This window comes from Mustela erminea, chromosome 11, assembly GCF_009829155.1.
Source record: "Mustela erminea isolate mMusErm1 chromosome 11, mMusErm1.Pri, whole genome shotgun sequence".
Classification (NCBI taxonomy): Eukaryota; Metazoa; Chordata; class Mammalia; order Carnivora; family Mustelidae; genus Mustela; species Mustela erminea.
Genome location: NC_045624.1, coordinates 47,082,140 through 47,099,092, shown reverse-complemented (window position 1 = coordinate 47,099,092; position 16,953 = coordinate 47,082,140). Strand labels below are relative to the sequence as shown.

Sequence of the window (16,953 nt, the reverse complement as noted above, 5' to 3'; positions counted from 1 at the left end):
GATCCCAGAAATCCTGGCCGCAGAGCTCACTGGGTCAACCATCGTGTGATACCACTATATTCTCTGCTTTCACTGTCACAACAAACCTGTGAGGGATATACCATTATTAACCCCATTTTACAGATGAGGAAGCTGAGGCACAGGAGGCTGAGTAAGATGGAGCCTAAAGATTTAAATCCAGGTGGTATGACTCCAAGGTCTATGATCATTACATAATATATCCCCTACCCCTGAAAACAACATATTAGCCTAGAAGGGACATCCAGAGTTTCTCAGGGCAAACCTTGCTCTCCTTCCATAGGATCCCCTTCCTGGCCTTGTGCTTTGGGGAGCCTGGGCTGGTGTGCTTATTCCTGGGGCCACAGCTATTCTCAAAAGCCCTAAGAGATGACATGACAATTCCGTGAAAACCATCCCAAACAGTATCAACAATGCCTAGCAGAGCATGTTCACATTTTAAGGAACCGTCTACATTTGTCAGTTCACGTTGCTCTCATCGGCATCCTGTGGGAATGGGATTGCAGTAATTACTGACACGCTCATTTTCCAGATGAAAAGCTGACAGCTGTGACGAACCCCCATCTCAATTCACGCTGAGCAGCTCAGGTTCTCGAAGGTTGAACAGTGCGCCGATGTATCTGAGTGGAGGCAGGGATGGATGAGGGCTGGGAGCCCCAAGTTCAGAGAAATGGACCTGGCTGCTGTAAATATTGGGTCGTCCTGACTAGGAACAGTCTTTGCAAAATCGGGCCGGAAGGAACAGCTGAGTTGACACACTTTCCCTGCCTTGCTCTCCTGAAACATCTTCAGATGAGCTACGACAGTGCCACCAATGCCACTTGCCCAGGTTTTATTCAGCCCAGCCAGGCGCACAAAGACTCCCACCATCAGCATTTTCCTTCAGACGCTAAAGCCCCCTTGTCCCAAATTAGTGTCCTATCATAAATTCTATCCATCAGCCAGAAAAATACTACTTCAGTGACCTTTTTTTTTTTTTTTTCCATTTGGCTAAACTGTACTGTTTCCAGGACAAAGGTGGGACACGGGCAGAGAGTGTGCAGTGAGTAAGTATCTGGCAGTGGTTTCCACCATATCATCTCATTGTACAACCTGGCCTCCTGCTAATGCTTCAGAATAGAAGGAAAGGATCAGGTACATGATCAAGAGCCAATGTAAACAGAAAGTCAGGGATGCCACCCCCCACAGTATTTCCCCAGCCCATGTCACCGACATTCCCAGCTGCCATGACAATATTGTCAGTCTAGAGCACTGATTCTCAACTCGGGGCAATTGCTTGGCACTGTCTGGAGATGCCATTGTTGGTTGTCACCACTGAGAGAGGTAGAGGGTAGAGGCCTCTGTAGGTAGAGGCCAGGGATGCTGTTCAGCATTCTACAATGCATAGGACAGCCCCAGCCCCCACCAGAAACTAATTATTTGGGCCCTAGATGTCAACAGCGCTGAGGCTGAGAAACCTTAGAGTGACACAAAGGTAACTCATGAAAGCTGTCATAAAATCTCTTAAAAAACAAACAAACAAACAAACAAACAAGCAAACAAAAACCCCTATGAGTTCCTGGTCCCAGAAATCTAGGTCCTTTCCTCCTTGCTATCAAGCTCCCTGTTCCTAGGCTCAGATTTTGGCATTGTAAGCATAGTCTTCTCATAGAGTTCCTGCCCTTGGGGAACCATGATTCCCTTGGTAGAAAAGGTCTGTCTGCAGGCTGAGCTAATATTCTTAACTGATTTGCAGTACCTACTACCAGGCCACACAGTTCATAAAATCCTAGGTCTGAAGCAAATAATGCATCTGTTCATTCCACAAGCTTCTGCTGAATGCCTGCTAGGAGCGAAGGACTATGTGAGATGCTGGGGTTCCGGTGAGCAACAAGGCAGGAGTTCATGGTCCTGTGGTTTCCTATCTTGAAAGTCCAATGTTTACATCATTTGGGAATACGAACACTCAATTATAATCACAGAAGCCCAGTGAGGTTGTCGAGACTGTAGCTCTCGTTTTCTGATTTGTTTCAGAGGGAAAGGAGAAGCTCATAAAAAGTTGAAATCCTTTACCTGGATGCTTTACCACCAGGGCTAGATGTTGCTTAGTGTCTGGCAAAACCACTCCCATCTTTCTGACTTCTTGGTTCTAGCACCTCACCAAAGCACACTCATGGGGCAGAACCTTATGCGTAAAAGCCAAATCATTGCCTTGCAGAGGATTTTGCTGACCCCCTATCATCACTAAGACGGAAAAATGCAATTTTTTTTTTTTTAAAGTAGAGGAATCAGCCTGTTTTCAATGTTCTGTTGAATTTGTGAGTCATGGAGTAGGAGTAGTCTGTAACTAACTTTTCCACAGAGTGGGAAGCATGACTGATTCTGGATCCCGAGGCTGCAAGTAAGCTGCTTGCCCTTCTTTGTAGCTCATAGCTTTGTAGTTCTCAGTGACCTTCCTTCAGGAAACTGAAAGCAAAAGCTCCTTTGGACTTCTTCTCCCTCTGGGAGATGGTTACCAGTTGGAATAAAGGGTCAAATGCCTTTCCAGCTCTTCCATCTCCCAGACTCTGGAAGGGGGAATTATAAGCAACAAGCATTCTGTGGAGCAGTCTTTGTGACTTAACAGTTAGAGTATATGGACATACTTAATAGCACTGAACTGTACACGGAAGCCTAGTTACAGTGGTAAATTTTATGACATGCATATTTTACCAGAATTACAAAAACAAAAATAAAAAATAAAATACCCAGACTACCTAGAGAATCAGGGGGCATATGGGAGTGAACATTTTATTTTGCTGAATTGATGAGGCCCCGAAAGGTTTTGCTGGCATTTTCTAGAATGTATAGAAAATTCTTCATCAGGGGGCGCCTGGGTGGCTCAGTGGGTTAAAGCCTCTGCCTTCGGCTCAGGTCATGATCTCAGGGTCCTGGGATCGAGCCCCGCATCAGGCTCTCTGCTCCGCAGGGAGCCTGCTTCCTCCTCTCTCTCTTCCTGCCTCTCTGCCTAATTGTGATTTCTCTCTGTCAAATAAATAAAATATTAAAAAAAAAAAAAAAGAAAAGAAAATTCTTCATCAGATTGCTCCTTTTGAAGCATACACTGCCAGATAACTGATATGCTCTTTGAGGCTAAGGGATAGCGAAGGGTGATTTGCTGTGACAGGGATTGTCCGCTCGTCACTCACATCATTCCGTGAGCACTTCAGCTAAGCCGCACATTAATGCTGTAATTGCAGCCCCGCACCTGGGGCGGACCCAGCAGGGATTGCAGGGTTGGAACCTGACCATGGCAGGGACCCTGAAGGGGCATTTACCTTGGCTTTCACTCTCCATTCTTGCCTGTGAGGTTTCTGTCCTGCGCTCTGGGAAAAGCCCCAGTGATAAAGAACTCCGTATTTATTTCCTCAGCCTCCCGGGGCTAACTTTGAGCAGAAACCGGATTCCCTCAAGTTTCTGAGCCGTTTTCCTTTCCATCCTTTGGCAAGGGGAGCTTTTGCATTGAAGAATTTATTTTTTTCCTCTTGAGGAAAGTCTTCTGTGGAACTTAGTATTAAGTGTACTTGCTTTCTTCTAGTTCTTTGAAACATCCTCAATTTCTACTCAACAGAAAATATCAGTCAGACATACCCTTCCTTGACTGAAAGAGAGGTTTTACTGTATTTCCTTTTTAACGGGGATACCCTGGAGACAAAAAGGCCAGAACTCATGCAGGTATTTGAAATGATGTTAGTTCTAGGCAAGCCAGGAGGGCAGTGTCCATCATGTGTGGTACGGTACCCTCACCTGCTTTCTTCACTCCTCAAAGGCCTCTCCTGTGAGGCCAAAACCTGCTGCTATGTCGTGTCATGACTAGGTTAACAGGGAAGGGGAGGTGAGCCAGGGGCAACAGCTCAGATACTGTTGGTCATCTTTTTCTTTTTCTTTTTTTTTTTTTAAGATTTTATTTATTTATTTGACAGAGAGAGAGACAAAGAGGGAGGGAGAGCACAGAGGGAGAGGCCAAGGGAGAAGAAGACATCCCGCTGTGCAGGGAGCCTGATGTGGGGCTCGATCCTAGGACCCTGAGACCATGTCCTGAGGTGAAGGCAGACACGTAACCGACTGAGTCACCTAGGCGCCCCGCTCTTGGTCATCTCGATTGTGTTTATAAGTTACAGTGGCAAGAAGACCCAGTATATTCAAGAGTATTACTTTTTAAGTTAATTTAATGTTTTTCTTATTACTGAAATGATTCATGTTTTCATATAAAATTTAGGGGGGTAGAAAAGCCATGGATAACCTGAGATAACATTTGGTATATATCCTTGCAGCATTTTTCTATGCATACATTATTTTTTACAGTTATAAAAAGAAGCATGACTCGTGGCAGTTGGAGTGTTTGCAAAAGTGGAAATATTCCATACTTTTGTTTGTAAATGTACCATGACAACATGGTTCTCGTTGGCATGGGGCATCTCCTATAGCAGGCACAGCTTTGGAGTGATTCTTTGATGTCCTGGAGTTCAAGGCTCAGAAGTGTGTTACTTACCCTTCCCCAAACCACAGTCTTTCTCTGGAGTTGTTCAAAGAAATTCTAAATGACCCACTTGAAAGAGAAATGCAGCTTTGTCTGGGACCTAGACCACATTTTTTAGACTTCTGATTCTGTTGCTTTCCTTTCTCTTAGATGGAGAGACAGATGTCAGTGAACTCCAACCTCCTGGGAATGCAAGGTCCAAATCTGAACAACCCCTGTGCTTCTCCCCAGGTCCAGCCAATGCATTCAGAAGCCAAAATGGTAAGTAACAGTTATAATAATCATTTTTAAAATTTCATGAGTTTTTCTTTGATCTCTACTCTGACTTCCAAATTTCAGTTAAGTTAGGTAGATGGCTCCGTCATTGTTTCAGTGAGTAGGTCTTTTCTGTGGAAAGGCAATAGGGAACTTGGCTCTCTCTTTGAGGATATTTGTTATTGAATCTTGGCATCAGATGACCATGTAATAAGCATTGGATCAGCCTCGGTGGAAGAGACATGTAGGGGTTTGGGGAGATCCATAGGAGTTAAGGTAGGATACACTCAAGTAGGTGCATGTTTTCTCATAATGTGAAATTAGCAAAAACAATCCAGAGTGTCTCTTCTTCAAGGTGGTCACAGTTTCACCATCACTCTTCCTGTCCCCATATCCGTGAAAACAGACACGTGATTTTTAAGCACACACTAGCACAGAAATATTTTTCATATTTTGTTATAGTTGTCAGATGTGACACTAATTCAAAGGATCACAGCCTTGTTTTTGCACAGGGTAATTGCACCTCTTACTGAAATACATGATTTCAGGTGACAACTTTTGGTGACTTTTAACATTTGAGATTTATGTGCAGGTAGGTCAGTGTTTCCAATCACAGTGAAAGATTTATGCATTATGTTCTATCAAAGATTTATGCATTATGTCCATCTTTGCAATATAAAGTAAAGTTGCTGGCTTTATTTAGGAGAGTTACTTGAAGTGGGTTGTTCAGTTTTCATAGAGTTAAATTCTAGCGTCACCATTAGTAAGGTCTCAGATGGCAACAAAATACACTGTAGCAAAGTTTTTAGATCTGATATTGGATCAGGGTAGCTTTGCTACAAGTCGGAGATTTATTTGGTTTCCTGACAGATAGCAATGGGGACCGTGTCTGGTGGCTGGTATGAGGATGTTATTGACAGTTCTGAAAATCAGCCACCAAAACCAGGTGACTTCATTTTCAATGGCAGCAAGTTTTTTGGATGCCTGCCTTGGTCACTTTCTCTTGGAAATCTTACTCATTTGTCTTTCAGCTCCTTGATTCAAGGAAGCGCCTGAATCCCCAGTGTTGGCTACCTCGGGCAAATAAAATCTGTGGTTAAGAGAGTTCTCTTTGCTATGCCACAGTTCCTGTGACATGCCAGATGGCACCGGCATCTTCAGCAAAGCTCGTTAAATCTTTTTGGAATTGGCAAATATTTTTTCAACTCAAGCCCTGCAGAGCCAAACCAAATACTTGCTGGCAGAATGAAGTTCAAACTGGCATCTGTTGTAGAGACCAGAGTAGTGCCATTTACTTCTTTTTTTTTTTTTTAAAGGAAAATAAAAAATGAACTGTGAAGGCACTTAAGAAAAAAACAAAATTAAGTTATTCATGTGTATGAATAAGTGTTCTGGGTCTGAGCACCCAATGCTACTCCCCCAGCTGGATTATTTCTGAATCATCTTGTTCGGTCAGGGGTCTGTATCCCATTTGAGGGACCTCCCAGACAAACCTTAGGTGGATTCTTACACATAGTTCCAAACCAAATTTCCCTGCCAGTTGATTTTCACTGGATTATCTGCCACTGCTTGACTCAGAAATGTCCTACCCCTCTCTTAGCACTGGCAAAGAAGGAGAATGCTTCCAAAGGGAGTACAGTTTTGTTATTATTTATACGTATGAAAGAAAAACACATCACATGGCCACTTATTGTGAATAATATCAGCCGGAGACAAAAGGAAATTGGTCTGTACCTATAAAATCATGTTTCCCCACAGATATTTGCCGAGTTAAATTTACTAAGCAAGCACACAATTCTGCTGATTCATGCTTTGGGTGGATGGATGTGTCTTTCCAGATCCATGATGTCCAGGTTAATGAACTTTATCTTGGAGTTAAGGCTTAGGGAGCATAGTTGTTGTCTCTGTCCTGGGCTCCCAACCCTGACACCATTATTGCCAATCCATTATTCCAAGGGGGAAAATGGTGGTGTTGGCCATTCACATTTTGGAGGAATAGCATTTACTTAGTAGCCTGGAAAATGTTTAGTAACTGGCTTTTAATACATTACTCAGCATTTCTATTCTCATTCTGCTTGCTTTATTCACTGGAGAAACCAGTTATTGCCCTCTACTAACTGACAGTATTTTCTAGCAGCTTCGGGCTGCTCAGATGAAAAGCTTTTACGAAACACAAAGTAATAGAGAAAAAAAAAATCTTTCATGATTTTAATGTCAGCCAGAGCCTCCCCAGGTTTCTCTGAACTGTGGGCTTTGTTGTTCTATGCCTAATTTTCTTCCTGTGTAAGACTGGAATGGATTCCAGATTTCAACTAAGACTCCTGTTTCACTGTTTTCAAGGACTTTTCCAAAGGTCACACATGGGCTATTGTGATGAATGCACTCTGCGGGGTGTGTTCTCGGAGCACACAAGAAACCAGAGAGCGGCCAGGGAGGGTGTCGCTCACACCACAACACTGCAGACCTATTCTCCTGGGGACATTGGTGTCACAGTGTCTATTTCACACTCTCTATTGACCACTGACAAAAGCCATCATCCTGCATCTCTGGTGAAACTTGGAGGTCCTGGAGGTGGACAAAAGCTTAAGGCAGGACTGCTTTAACTCTACAGCTTTGTTAGAAGCTGTCCGAATAGTGATTGCTCAGTAGGATGCATCCATCTTTCTTGCCACAAATTGGTCATTTCTATGGTGGAAGAGAGTAAAATAACTGTCCCCAGTAAGCTGTACAGTGTAATAACCTGGGAAACCCAAATCAAGTAGCACGGTGCTCTTTTTTGATTTAATGTATGTGGACATCAGGCAGTAGACTTCAGTGGACTAAAGTCACAGCTGTCCACGCTGGTACTGTCATGATTCTGGCAGATTCTAATTGAGACTTATGGATTCTTTTTCTAAAGAATCAAGGCTACAAACCTATGGCTTCATGTTATACAAGTGAATATATGCTTATTGGATTTTGTCTTAGAGGTCAGAGGATACTCAAACCTGTGAGAACTTTAGCTACTTCTAACCACCCAAAACAATGAGTTTTTCCTCCTGGATTCCTGAGATCAGTGGGTATCTTCCATGAAAGTGGAGTCTGCTAGAAAGGAAGGTCACTGGATACCCAACCTTCAGTATAGACAAACTTAGGGAAGCCGAGGGAATGTTGATACCAAGAAAGTACATATACCTGAGACCTGATTTTGCCCTCAGGACAGTGCCATGACAGGGCTGTTGTCCCCATTTTATAGCTGAGACAACTGAAGCTCCAAGAGGTTTAATAATACTGGCCCAATGATGCATCACATAGCAAAGGCTAACTAACATCTCAGACTCCACTGACAAAGATTTTTCATCACAATATTGACCCTTTAGATAAAAATATCTACAGCTTCCTGGTAACGGCAACCAGTAGATTATACTAAAATCTTCGGGGTTCATTTATATTGACAACAAAATGTGAGATAGGGATGGCAAGGACCTCCCGTTTAGAGGTTTAGACCTCCAGATAACCTGGAAAAGACGAGGGGCGGTTGATAGTACCGAATGTCCGGGGCCTCCTTACTGGACCCATCTGGATGGAGCACCTTGAAGTTAACCTTTGCATCATGAAGGTTCCTTGTGCTAAAAGAGGCCCCATGATTGAGAACTGAATTTGATCAGTTGAGTTGAGTTGAATTAAAATAAGGAGAAGGAACCAAACAGTAGCAGTGGAAGTGCGGGTGGGATGGAATGGTAAGGGGCAAGGGTGGGTCTCCGAAGGAGAAGATAAAATAGATAAAGGCTAAGCTAAGTAATCAACTAAGAAAGAGTATTTGAGGGGAGCCTGGGTGGCTCAGTGGGTTAAAGCCTCTGTTTTCGGCTCAGGTTGTGATCTCGGGGTCCTGGGGTCGAGCCCCGCATTGGGCTCTCTGCTCAGCGAGGAGCCTGCTTCCTCCTCTCTCTCTCTGCCTGACTCTCTGCCTACTTGTGATCTCTTTCTCTCTGTCAAATAAATAAATAAAATCTTAAAAAGAAAGAAAGAAAGAAAGAAAGAGTATTTGACTACATCTGATTTCTTTGAAGGATATCTGGAAATTACCTCTGGCATGTTTTTTTTTTTTTTTTCCTTGAGAGAAAAGCAATATATCTTTTCTCCACACATGGTCCGGTTTGGAACACTTAGAAAACAGAAGGTGGAATAACACTGACCTCCCAGGAATTGAGAAGGATCAATACTAAGTGCTATTTCTTCCATCGTGATAGGCTAACTGTGCTGTATTTCAATTGTCGACTTGTCAATAACTCATTTATAGTGAGGTTTACAATTTATTGAATAGGTCCATAAATATGTGCATTAATGAGTGAATGAAACAAACAAACAAACAAAATATAGAGAGTCAAAGGCTTTTAGAGGTAGAAGGTACTTAGTGAAGACCTTGCCCAAATTCCTTCTTTCATAAGTGAGGGTACCAAAGGCAAGTAAAAACTTAGGGAAATCAAGCCATCATCTCTACACAAAGCTGGGCCCCTAGTTCAGACTGTCAGGTTTCTACCCAGCATTGTGCCTTTTTCATCAGCTGTACTGATAAATTATTAACAGTGCTTCTTTTCTTGGCCCCTGGTTTTCTGCTGGCAGATAGGCAGACAAGAACTAGGGTGGTATAATGCGCAATCTGTGGTTCAATCTCCACTTTGTTTTGAATGTCAACCTGGGTGTGTTTGTGTTTGCCTTTCCCCTCCCTAATTATCGAGCTGGATAACTGTTTGCCTACGGTGCCCCTTGGCCACCCACTGTCCAACAGATAAATCACAGAGGAGCCTGGCTCCATATGGAGTTGCCTGGAAAGTTTATACACATGAAAAGACAGTCTCCAGGTAACATCTCCCTGACTCTCCTAAGAAATGCCGCTCTGCGATTTGCCTATTTTGCTTTAATCATCCCCAGTTTCACTTCCTAAAAGTCCAGGAATTAAAAAAAATAAATAAATTAAAAAAAATAATAACAGTGAATGAATGAGCTGTCTGCTTCTCAGAAGCTTTGTGGTGAGGCAGGAAATACTGTTGACTTTAAAGAAACTCTCATTAACTTTTGAATCATGCTAACAGCCATGTGTCCCTGAAACCAGTGATCAAAACATGAGGATGGCCTGAGCCAAGGTGGCCACTTTTTTTCAGAATCTTCCTCCCTTGCTGCTGTGAAAAACCACTGTCCCATACCCAGATGAGCAGGAATTATGTACAATTCCATGACAACAAAGACAGCAACAAAAATCTACGCCCTCACTAACATGAGCAGTGGGTTTCCTGTTAAAGGCACTTTGCTCTCTTAAAACACCCTGGTAGAAAATAGTAACTGTTAACATTAACTAAGCACTTGTATATATAGCTGAAGCTGAGTTAAGCATCTTATGTTTTCTCATTTAATCCTCATATTAGTCTAATGAGGGAGAATACTGTTCTTACTCTCATTTTACAGATGAATAAACTGAGAAGTTAGGTAACTTAGGGAAGAACATACAAGCTGGTAAAATGTGCAGGGATGGGAACCCAGGCACTGGGCTCTTGGTCTTAGCTCTAAACTGTCAGGATTTGCCAGCGGGAGCGATGATCACCCTATGGGCTTCTATTAATAGAGCCCTTTGCAAATTGCAAAGCTTTCTATATTTGGGTATCATCAGAGCCTTGCGGCAACCCTGTAAGGTCAACAGGGAAATAGTACTTTCCTCATTTCATAGACACAGAGAAGTTAAGTGGCTTTTCCAGCATTGTTTGGTGGCATCACCAGGCCCTGCACCTGAGTCTCCTTGTGGGTTTTGTCCTGTTTCTACGTCATCATGCCATCCCAGGTGTCCCTGTGGTAACCTGTCCTAAGTAGAAGCAAGTTCTTACAAAAACAAACCTCAGCGGTAAAAGGAAGATGAGGCTCAGACGAATAGCTCAGACCCAGCTACCTCTTCGCTTACGCCTATTAGACTCTCTAGTTCTCATCGGCTAAACTCAGGAGAGAAGCCTGATCCATATTTCTCTCTGGCCAGGACAAATGCTGAAGGTGAGCTTACTTATGGTTATTAAAGAGTTAAAAGCAGCAGTAGTTCTCTAACAGCAAAAGAAGTCCCAACTCCTTTCTGTCGGCTGAGAGTATACAAGTTCATATCCATTGCCACTTTGCTCATTTAAACTATAGGAAATTTAGATTTTAGGAATATATTGTGCCATTTTGGGGGTAACATCTAAATTATCAGATCCTTGATAAGAGCTAGCAACCACTTGTAATATTAACCACATGTAATATAAGCCACTTGTTTTTATTACTCTAGAACACAATAAATTCCTACAGAATTACTTTTCATGTGCTGATCAGAACCTCAAATACATAGGATTATGCATTTGATTATATTTGTTTTGAAAATAGGAATTTGAGAGATTATTGATTGCCTCTGAATCACCAAATTCCAAAGAAGGAAAGGAGCTTGGAGATTATTTCAGCAAAATCCTTTCCCTTTGAGGAAAAAAGGCCTAAAGTTCAAGTTAGTAGCTTTTCCCAGGTCACATAGCTAATTAGCAGGAAGAAAAGGAATTAAAATTCAGTTTCTGGATTTTCAACTTTATGGAACTTCACTCTCCTGTGTCAGACAGGAGTTGACAAGGAAAGCCATCTGCTAGCTGCTGTGACAGCAAACTTTGTAAGGGGAGTGTTTCCTGAAGTGTTTTCTGCAGTTTGGTTAGCGAGGCAAAGTACCTGGGAGAAGAGGGTCAATCAGCTTTTCCCTTTTATATCATGTCAACTGGGAACTGAAGCTAACCATCAGACTGCCCAAAAGAATGGGCCCAATTCTCTATAATTCTTCTTGAGACTGGGTTGGGGGGAGGAAGGGGCGGGTCTTGACATGATACTACTAAGCAATTCTTTTTTTTTTTTAATTCAAATTACTTAACATATACTGTATTATTAGTTTCAGTGGGATAGTTTAGTGATTGATTCATCAGTTGCATATAACACCCAATGCTCATTCTGTCACATGCCCTCCCCACTGTCCACCACCCAGTTACCCCATTGCCCCACCCACCATCCCTCCAGCAGCCCTCAGTTTGTTTCCTGTAGTTAAGAGTCTCTTCTGGTGGTCTCCCTCTCGGATACCACTAAGTTATTCTTACTCATCATCCAGAGTGTGCATACACACACAGTATTTCATCTCTTCGTGCTGAGGACAAACTGCCCCGATCTTGTCTGCCACCAAGCAAAACTAAACTTCCCACATCTCCTCTGTGGGTTCCTTGGGCTGTGGGGATCTTCCATTGGCCTTCGGAGGTCTGTATTGTGCCGGTGCAGAGAGTTGACTGAGCTGGCTTCTCACACAACACAAAGGGGTATTGAAACGCCTCTTTCCATCGGATCCCTTCTCTTGGCTCCCCCACTACCCTCCCCAGCAAGCTCCTCGAACACACATTCAGACATTCTCCTGGGATGCATTGTCTTCCCAGTTTGACTTCTTTCTCTTTCTGTCCGTATCCACCCTGTTTTGGTAACCATGGCAATAGGTGAAACACAATCCCAATATTTGCTTGCCGCCTCTGTCATCCAGCCCAGCACACGCATTGCCGGGTCTTGTTTTTGTGTTTGTTTCGTGTTCCCAAGCCTGAAGTCGGATGCATCTGGGCAAGGACACCACCGCACATGGTCCGGTTTGGAACACCCCCTCTCAGACAGTTTTCAGGCACGTCTTCTTTGTGTATCTGTGTACGTGTGCGTGTGCGTGTGTCCCTGTCTGCTTTGGAACATTGTACAAATAAGTTCAGCTTCTGTTAGAATAGCCGGGGGCCGGGGGTGGGGGGTGGGGAGGCGTGGTGAGGAAATCTTATAAATCTTGTTACAGGGAAGTTCTGCTTTGCAGAACTTATATTTTGGTCTTTTCTTGGAATTTGAGTATCTTTCCAAGATTTTTGCCAGCACGACTAATAACGAAAGTTTGCTTTGCACTTTGGGCTGATGGCTCTGCCTTGATTTGGCATGTTATGTGGCAAGTACAGAAAATCTGTCAGAAAATTTGTGCTATGAAGGTGACTGAAGATGGGACGCAGGAATGGATGGAAGAAGTAATGTTTTCTTAAAGTTTTGGGATATTTCTTTTCTTAAAAAATAAAAGGGAGAATTTAATCTTCGAGTAAAAAACTAACAAAAAGTATCCCTCCTTGTATCCTTTTAAAATTGTCTTTTTTCTCCCGTTAGTTTGAAAAGCTAGCGGTACTATGGTACTGGTGTACTATTTGACTGTTGTGTTTGCCTTGGTAGAAATAAGATGAATTACTAGCTTCTCAGAATAGTTAAGTCCCACACAATAAAACCAAACAGCAAGTATTTGTGTGTTGAAATGGTATTCACAGTCACCAGAATAGAAGACGTGTTTAAGGAGGACAAGATTTTCATCCAACTGTGGCCTTGGATTGTAGAGATTAAAAAGCGCAAGCAGAGAGGCAAGGCGTAACGTGATTCCAGTAGACAGCCAGGATCTGAAGTGGAAGAGGGAACAGGAGCATACTGGGCTAGAATTTCAGAGCTGGCACGTGTTTCACTTGCACCCTTTCCTGGAACATCCTTCTCCCTTTTGGCACTTTGCATGGGAACGTGCCTGTGTTTCCATGGTACTCGAGGGCTCAGTCTGGACCTGTGTCCCTTCTAGCCTGTCCCGCCTGACCTAGCTCTGCACACCAGGGTCACTCTCTGAGAGCCCCTCCCAGGAGGCTGGCACCTTCCTGGAGGCTTCTGGCTCTCTCTGGTTGCCTTGCCTCTCCTATCTTATTTCCTTCACCTCTGCAAACTTCACTCCCCACCCAACCCCTACCCCCACCCCCCCCCCACCCCCGCCGCCAGACTCGGCTGAAATGCACCTTTCCTGTGAAGTCTTCTCAGCTTCCTCAGGTTGGGTGCAATTCTTCTGCATGCCTTCTGCACTCAAGGGTGGACTCCATTTGTACCTTATTTATCTCTTCCTTGGGGAGCTTTATTATGTGTCATTGTCTGCGTTCTGGCCTCACGACCAGCCTATGATCCCTTAGAGCTCAGAGGCCACAGAGGCCAAATTGATTCAGCTCTTTGTCCCCAAGTTGGCATCTCTCCCGAATGTTCTAGGTGCCCAGGAAATGTTTGTTGCTAGAATGAACAAGGGAAAGTCTGATCAACTAATTTAGATGGGGATGTTACTATGAATTAATACATCACCCCACCCCACACTGTGGATTTTTTTTCTGCCCCTTAAGTTCCAGGGATAAGGTAGGACTTAACTTAGATGATTGATTCACAGTGATAGAATTTCAGGACCTATGAAAAGTGAGTGGGAGAGAGATATCTGAGCAGGTGAGAATCCTTCCCACAACTCCCCAAATCCCTGCATTGGTTGGTACCTGGGACTCTGCCAGCCACAGCCAAGTGCAGCTCTGCAGGGAAGCCCTGCACAAGCCCTCGAGGCCCAGTGTGCCCCCTTCTGACAGTTAGGTGGCTTTATATTAAGGTGTTTTGGATACTTAAGTATTGAAATCCCCTTGATGTAGGCCCAAGACTTGAGTACTTTTTTAATACATAAATTCATGAATTCCAGGGACGCTTGGGTGGCTCAGTTGGTTAAGCATTTGCCTTCAGCTCAGGTCATGATCCCAGGGTCCTGGGGTGGAGCCCCATGTCAGGCTCCTTGCTTAGTGGGGAGACTGCTTCTCCCTCTGCCTACCTCTCCCCTTGCTAGTACTCTCTTTCTCTCTCTCTCTGACAAATAAATAAATAAAATATTTTAATGAATAAATTAATTAATTCATGAATTCCAGTGTACTTTTGGTCAAAAATTAATAGATAATGGCAAACTTTTAGAGATATGTTAAAATGAAAATATTCTTGTTTCCCTGTTCATATATATAATATATCAAAAATTAGGTATACTGAATATATACTTTTTAAAAATTTCTCATATTATAAGCATTTTCCCATATCAAGTGTGTTTTGAAAACATTTTAATAATTGTATATTTATCTTACGGGTGTCACATAAAAATTTTAACTGTTACCTTTCTATTTCTGGATATTTAGAATTTCTCAACTAGAAAAAACCCTTTGATTATAAAAATAAATTTTAAAAACCATAGATTCCCAGAATTAGGAATATGAGGTCAAAGAGAATTAAACATTTATATCTATCTATCTATATCTATATCTATATATATATAGCCAAATTTCTTAAAATTTATACTTATTTTCATTCCTATCTTTAATACAAGAGGATATCTCAGAGCATTTTCAGAAGTGTTCAGCATTATCATTTTTTTTTAAAGATTTCTTTATTTACTTTAGAGAGAGAGAAAGAGACAAAGAATGTGCTGGGGGGGGGGGGCTAGGAGGGGCAGAGGGAGAGGGAAAGAGAGAATCAAAGCAGACTCCCACGACCATGGAGCCCAACACAGGGCTCAGTCTCAGGACCCTGAGATTTTGACCTGAGCCAAAATCAAGAGTCAGACGCTTAACCTACTGAGTCACCCAGGCACCTCAAGCATTATCATCTTTTAACAAAATCTTTGCCAGTTTTCGTTTGTATTTTTTACATTATGGGTCATGTTGCATGTCTTTTTCAATATTTGTTGGCTAGCTGATTTTCATCTTTGATACACTTCTGTACTTTACAGTAATTTTCCTTAATTAGGACTAATACTGGAATCCAGGGGGAAAAGGGTAGAGCAGGTTGTCCTCCCTCTACTGCATTTTTCAAATCCTTATTAATTAGCTGGCTTTCCTACCTTATTTCACTCATTATACACTTGTTTCTAAGACCTTAAAATGCATACTTTAAAATATATTCAGTAGTTTTTTGAGGGGAGGAGGTTGTTTCGTTTGTTTACACAACTCTTTTGCTTGGAAGCACAGTTTTGAGGGTTTTTAAAAATCTTCCTTAAGTTTTCTGGGTTTTGTAGCTATTCAGCTTAATATTGGCTTCTCTAGGAATATAAATGTGGCTCTTCCACATTTTCTGTTTATCTAGCCAAGCCTTTGTCTATTTAAATATATACCCGAGTACCTTAAATAAACTAAAGATATGTTTGTGTCTTTCACAATTACCTGAGGTAGGATTATATGGCTCCTGCTCTTATCCCATTTATGGGAAATCAACCCCTGACCATTTTATTTCACCAGTCACTATGTAAGAGAATGGATTTATATTGATTAAACTTTATCATCATGACTGGATGGTTAAATGTGGCTGATTTCATTCTCAAGCAAGAAAGTTAAACAGAGAATATGAAAGAGCTGTAAGTCCCATGGGATGATATTAATGGAGTATTATTTTAAGGTTGAGTGAGTCTTCTGGTAACCAGACTGTGACCTCCTCACTAGCGTCTAGGCTCCCCAAAGGGGGGGCTCTGAGTACCTAGCCCATAGTTGGCACAGAATATCCCTGTGTTGAATGAACGAATATGAATAACTAATTATATAATATCAAGCATGCATTGAGTTCTGATCACAGACCATATTAACTATGTGATTTCCATGAAGTGAAGACTTAGCAAGGCGCTGTGTTAAGCACTTCCTATGTATTTCTATGTATTATCTGACCTATATATTTCTATGTATTATCTTTCTATGTATTATCTGACTTAATTCTCACACCTGTCCTATAAAAATAGTACCCCTGTTTTTATAGGCAAGTGAACTGCCCAAGATCACTCAACCAACAAATGACAGACCACGGATTTAAACCTAGCTTTGGGGTCCGACCCTTCCATGCTTTGGCAACCTAAAAACAGAGTGGCAACTGGATTCTAGCAGGGGTGGAAACACACAGTGAGAATCAATTGACAAATGTTTATCGTTACCATCAACTACACACTAGGCCTCTTTTTTTTTTTTTTTTTTTTTTCCCTTAAACAGTAGGCCTCTGACATTCCTGAGCAGTTTTGCCTGGCTTTGTTGTGACTCTCCAAACCCCTGCTTGTGGCCCATCATTTCCTGCACCCAGGGCGACAAGCAGAGAACAAAACCAAATTGTAATCCTGACCCTGAATGGAGGGCCAGACTGACTGTTTTCTCCCCACCCAGAGCTGTAGCAAATGCAGGACAAATCTGGGTCCCGGCAGAAGTTCAAATTACTGTCAGTTACGGCATCTGAGGGTTGTTTTTTCATATTTGAAACCTTGAACATTAAACTGGAAAAGATCAAGTCTTGGTCGTTAGTAATAACGTGAA

The 16,953-nt window shown here is 42.4% G+C and overlaps 1 protein-coding gene across 3 annotated transcripts in view; it reads left to right on the top strand.

Moving 5' to 3' along the window:
• CREB5 (cAMP responsive element binding protein 5) overlaps positions 1–16,953 on the top strand; it is a 403,227-nt gene that overhangs the window by 302,809 nt on the left and 83,465 nt on the right. For all 3 annotated transcript variants that reach the window (XM_032304276.1, XM_032304274.1, XM_032304277.1), the window contains one exon: positions 4,667–4,777. In XM_032304276.1, coding sequence (XP_032160167.1) covers positions 4,667–4,777 — 111 coding nt within the window. The remainder of the gene's footprint in view (positions 1–4,666; positions 4,778–16,953) is intronic.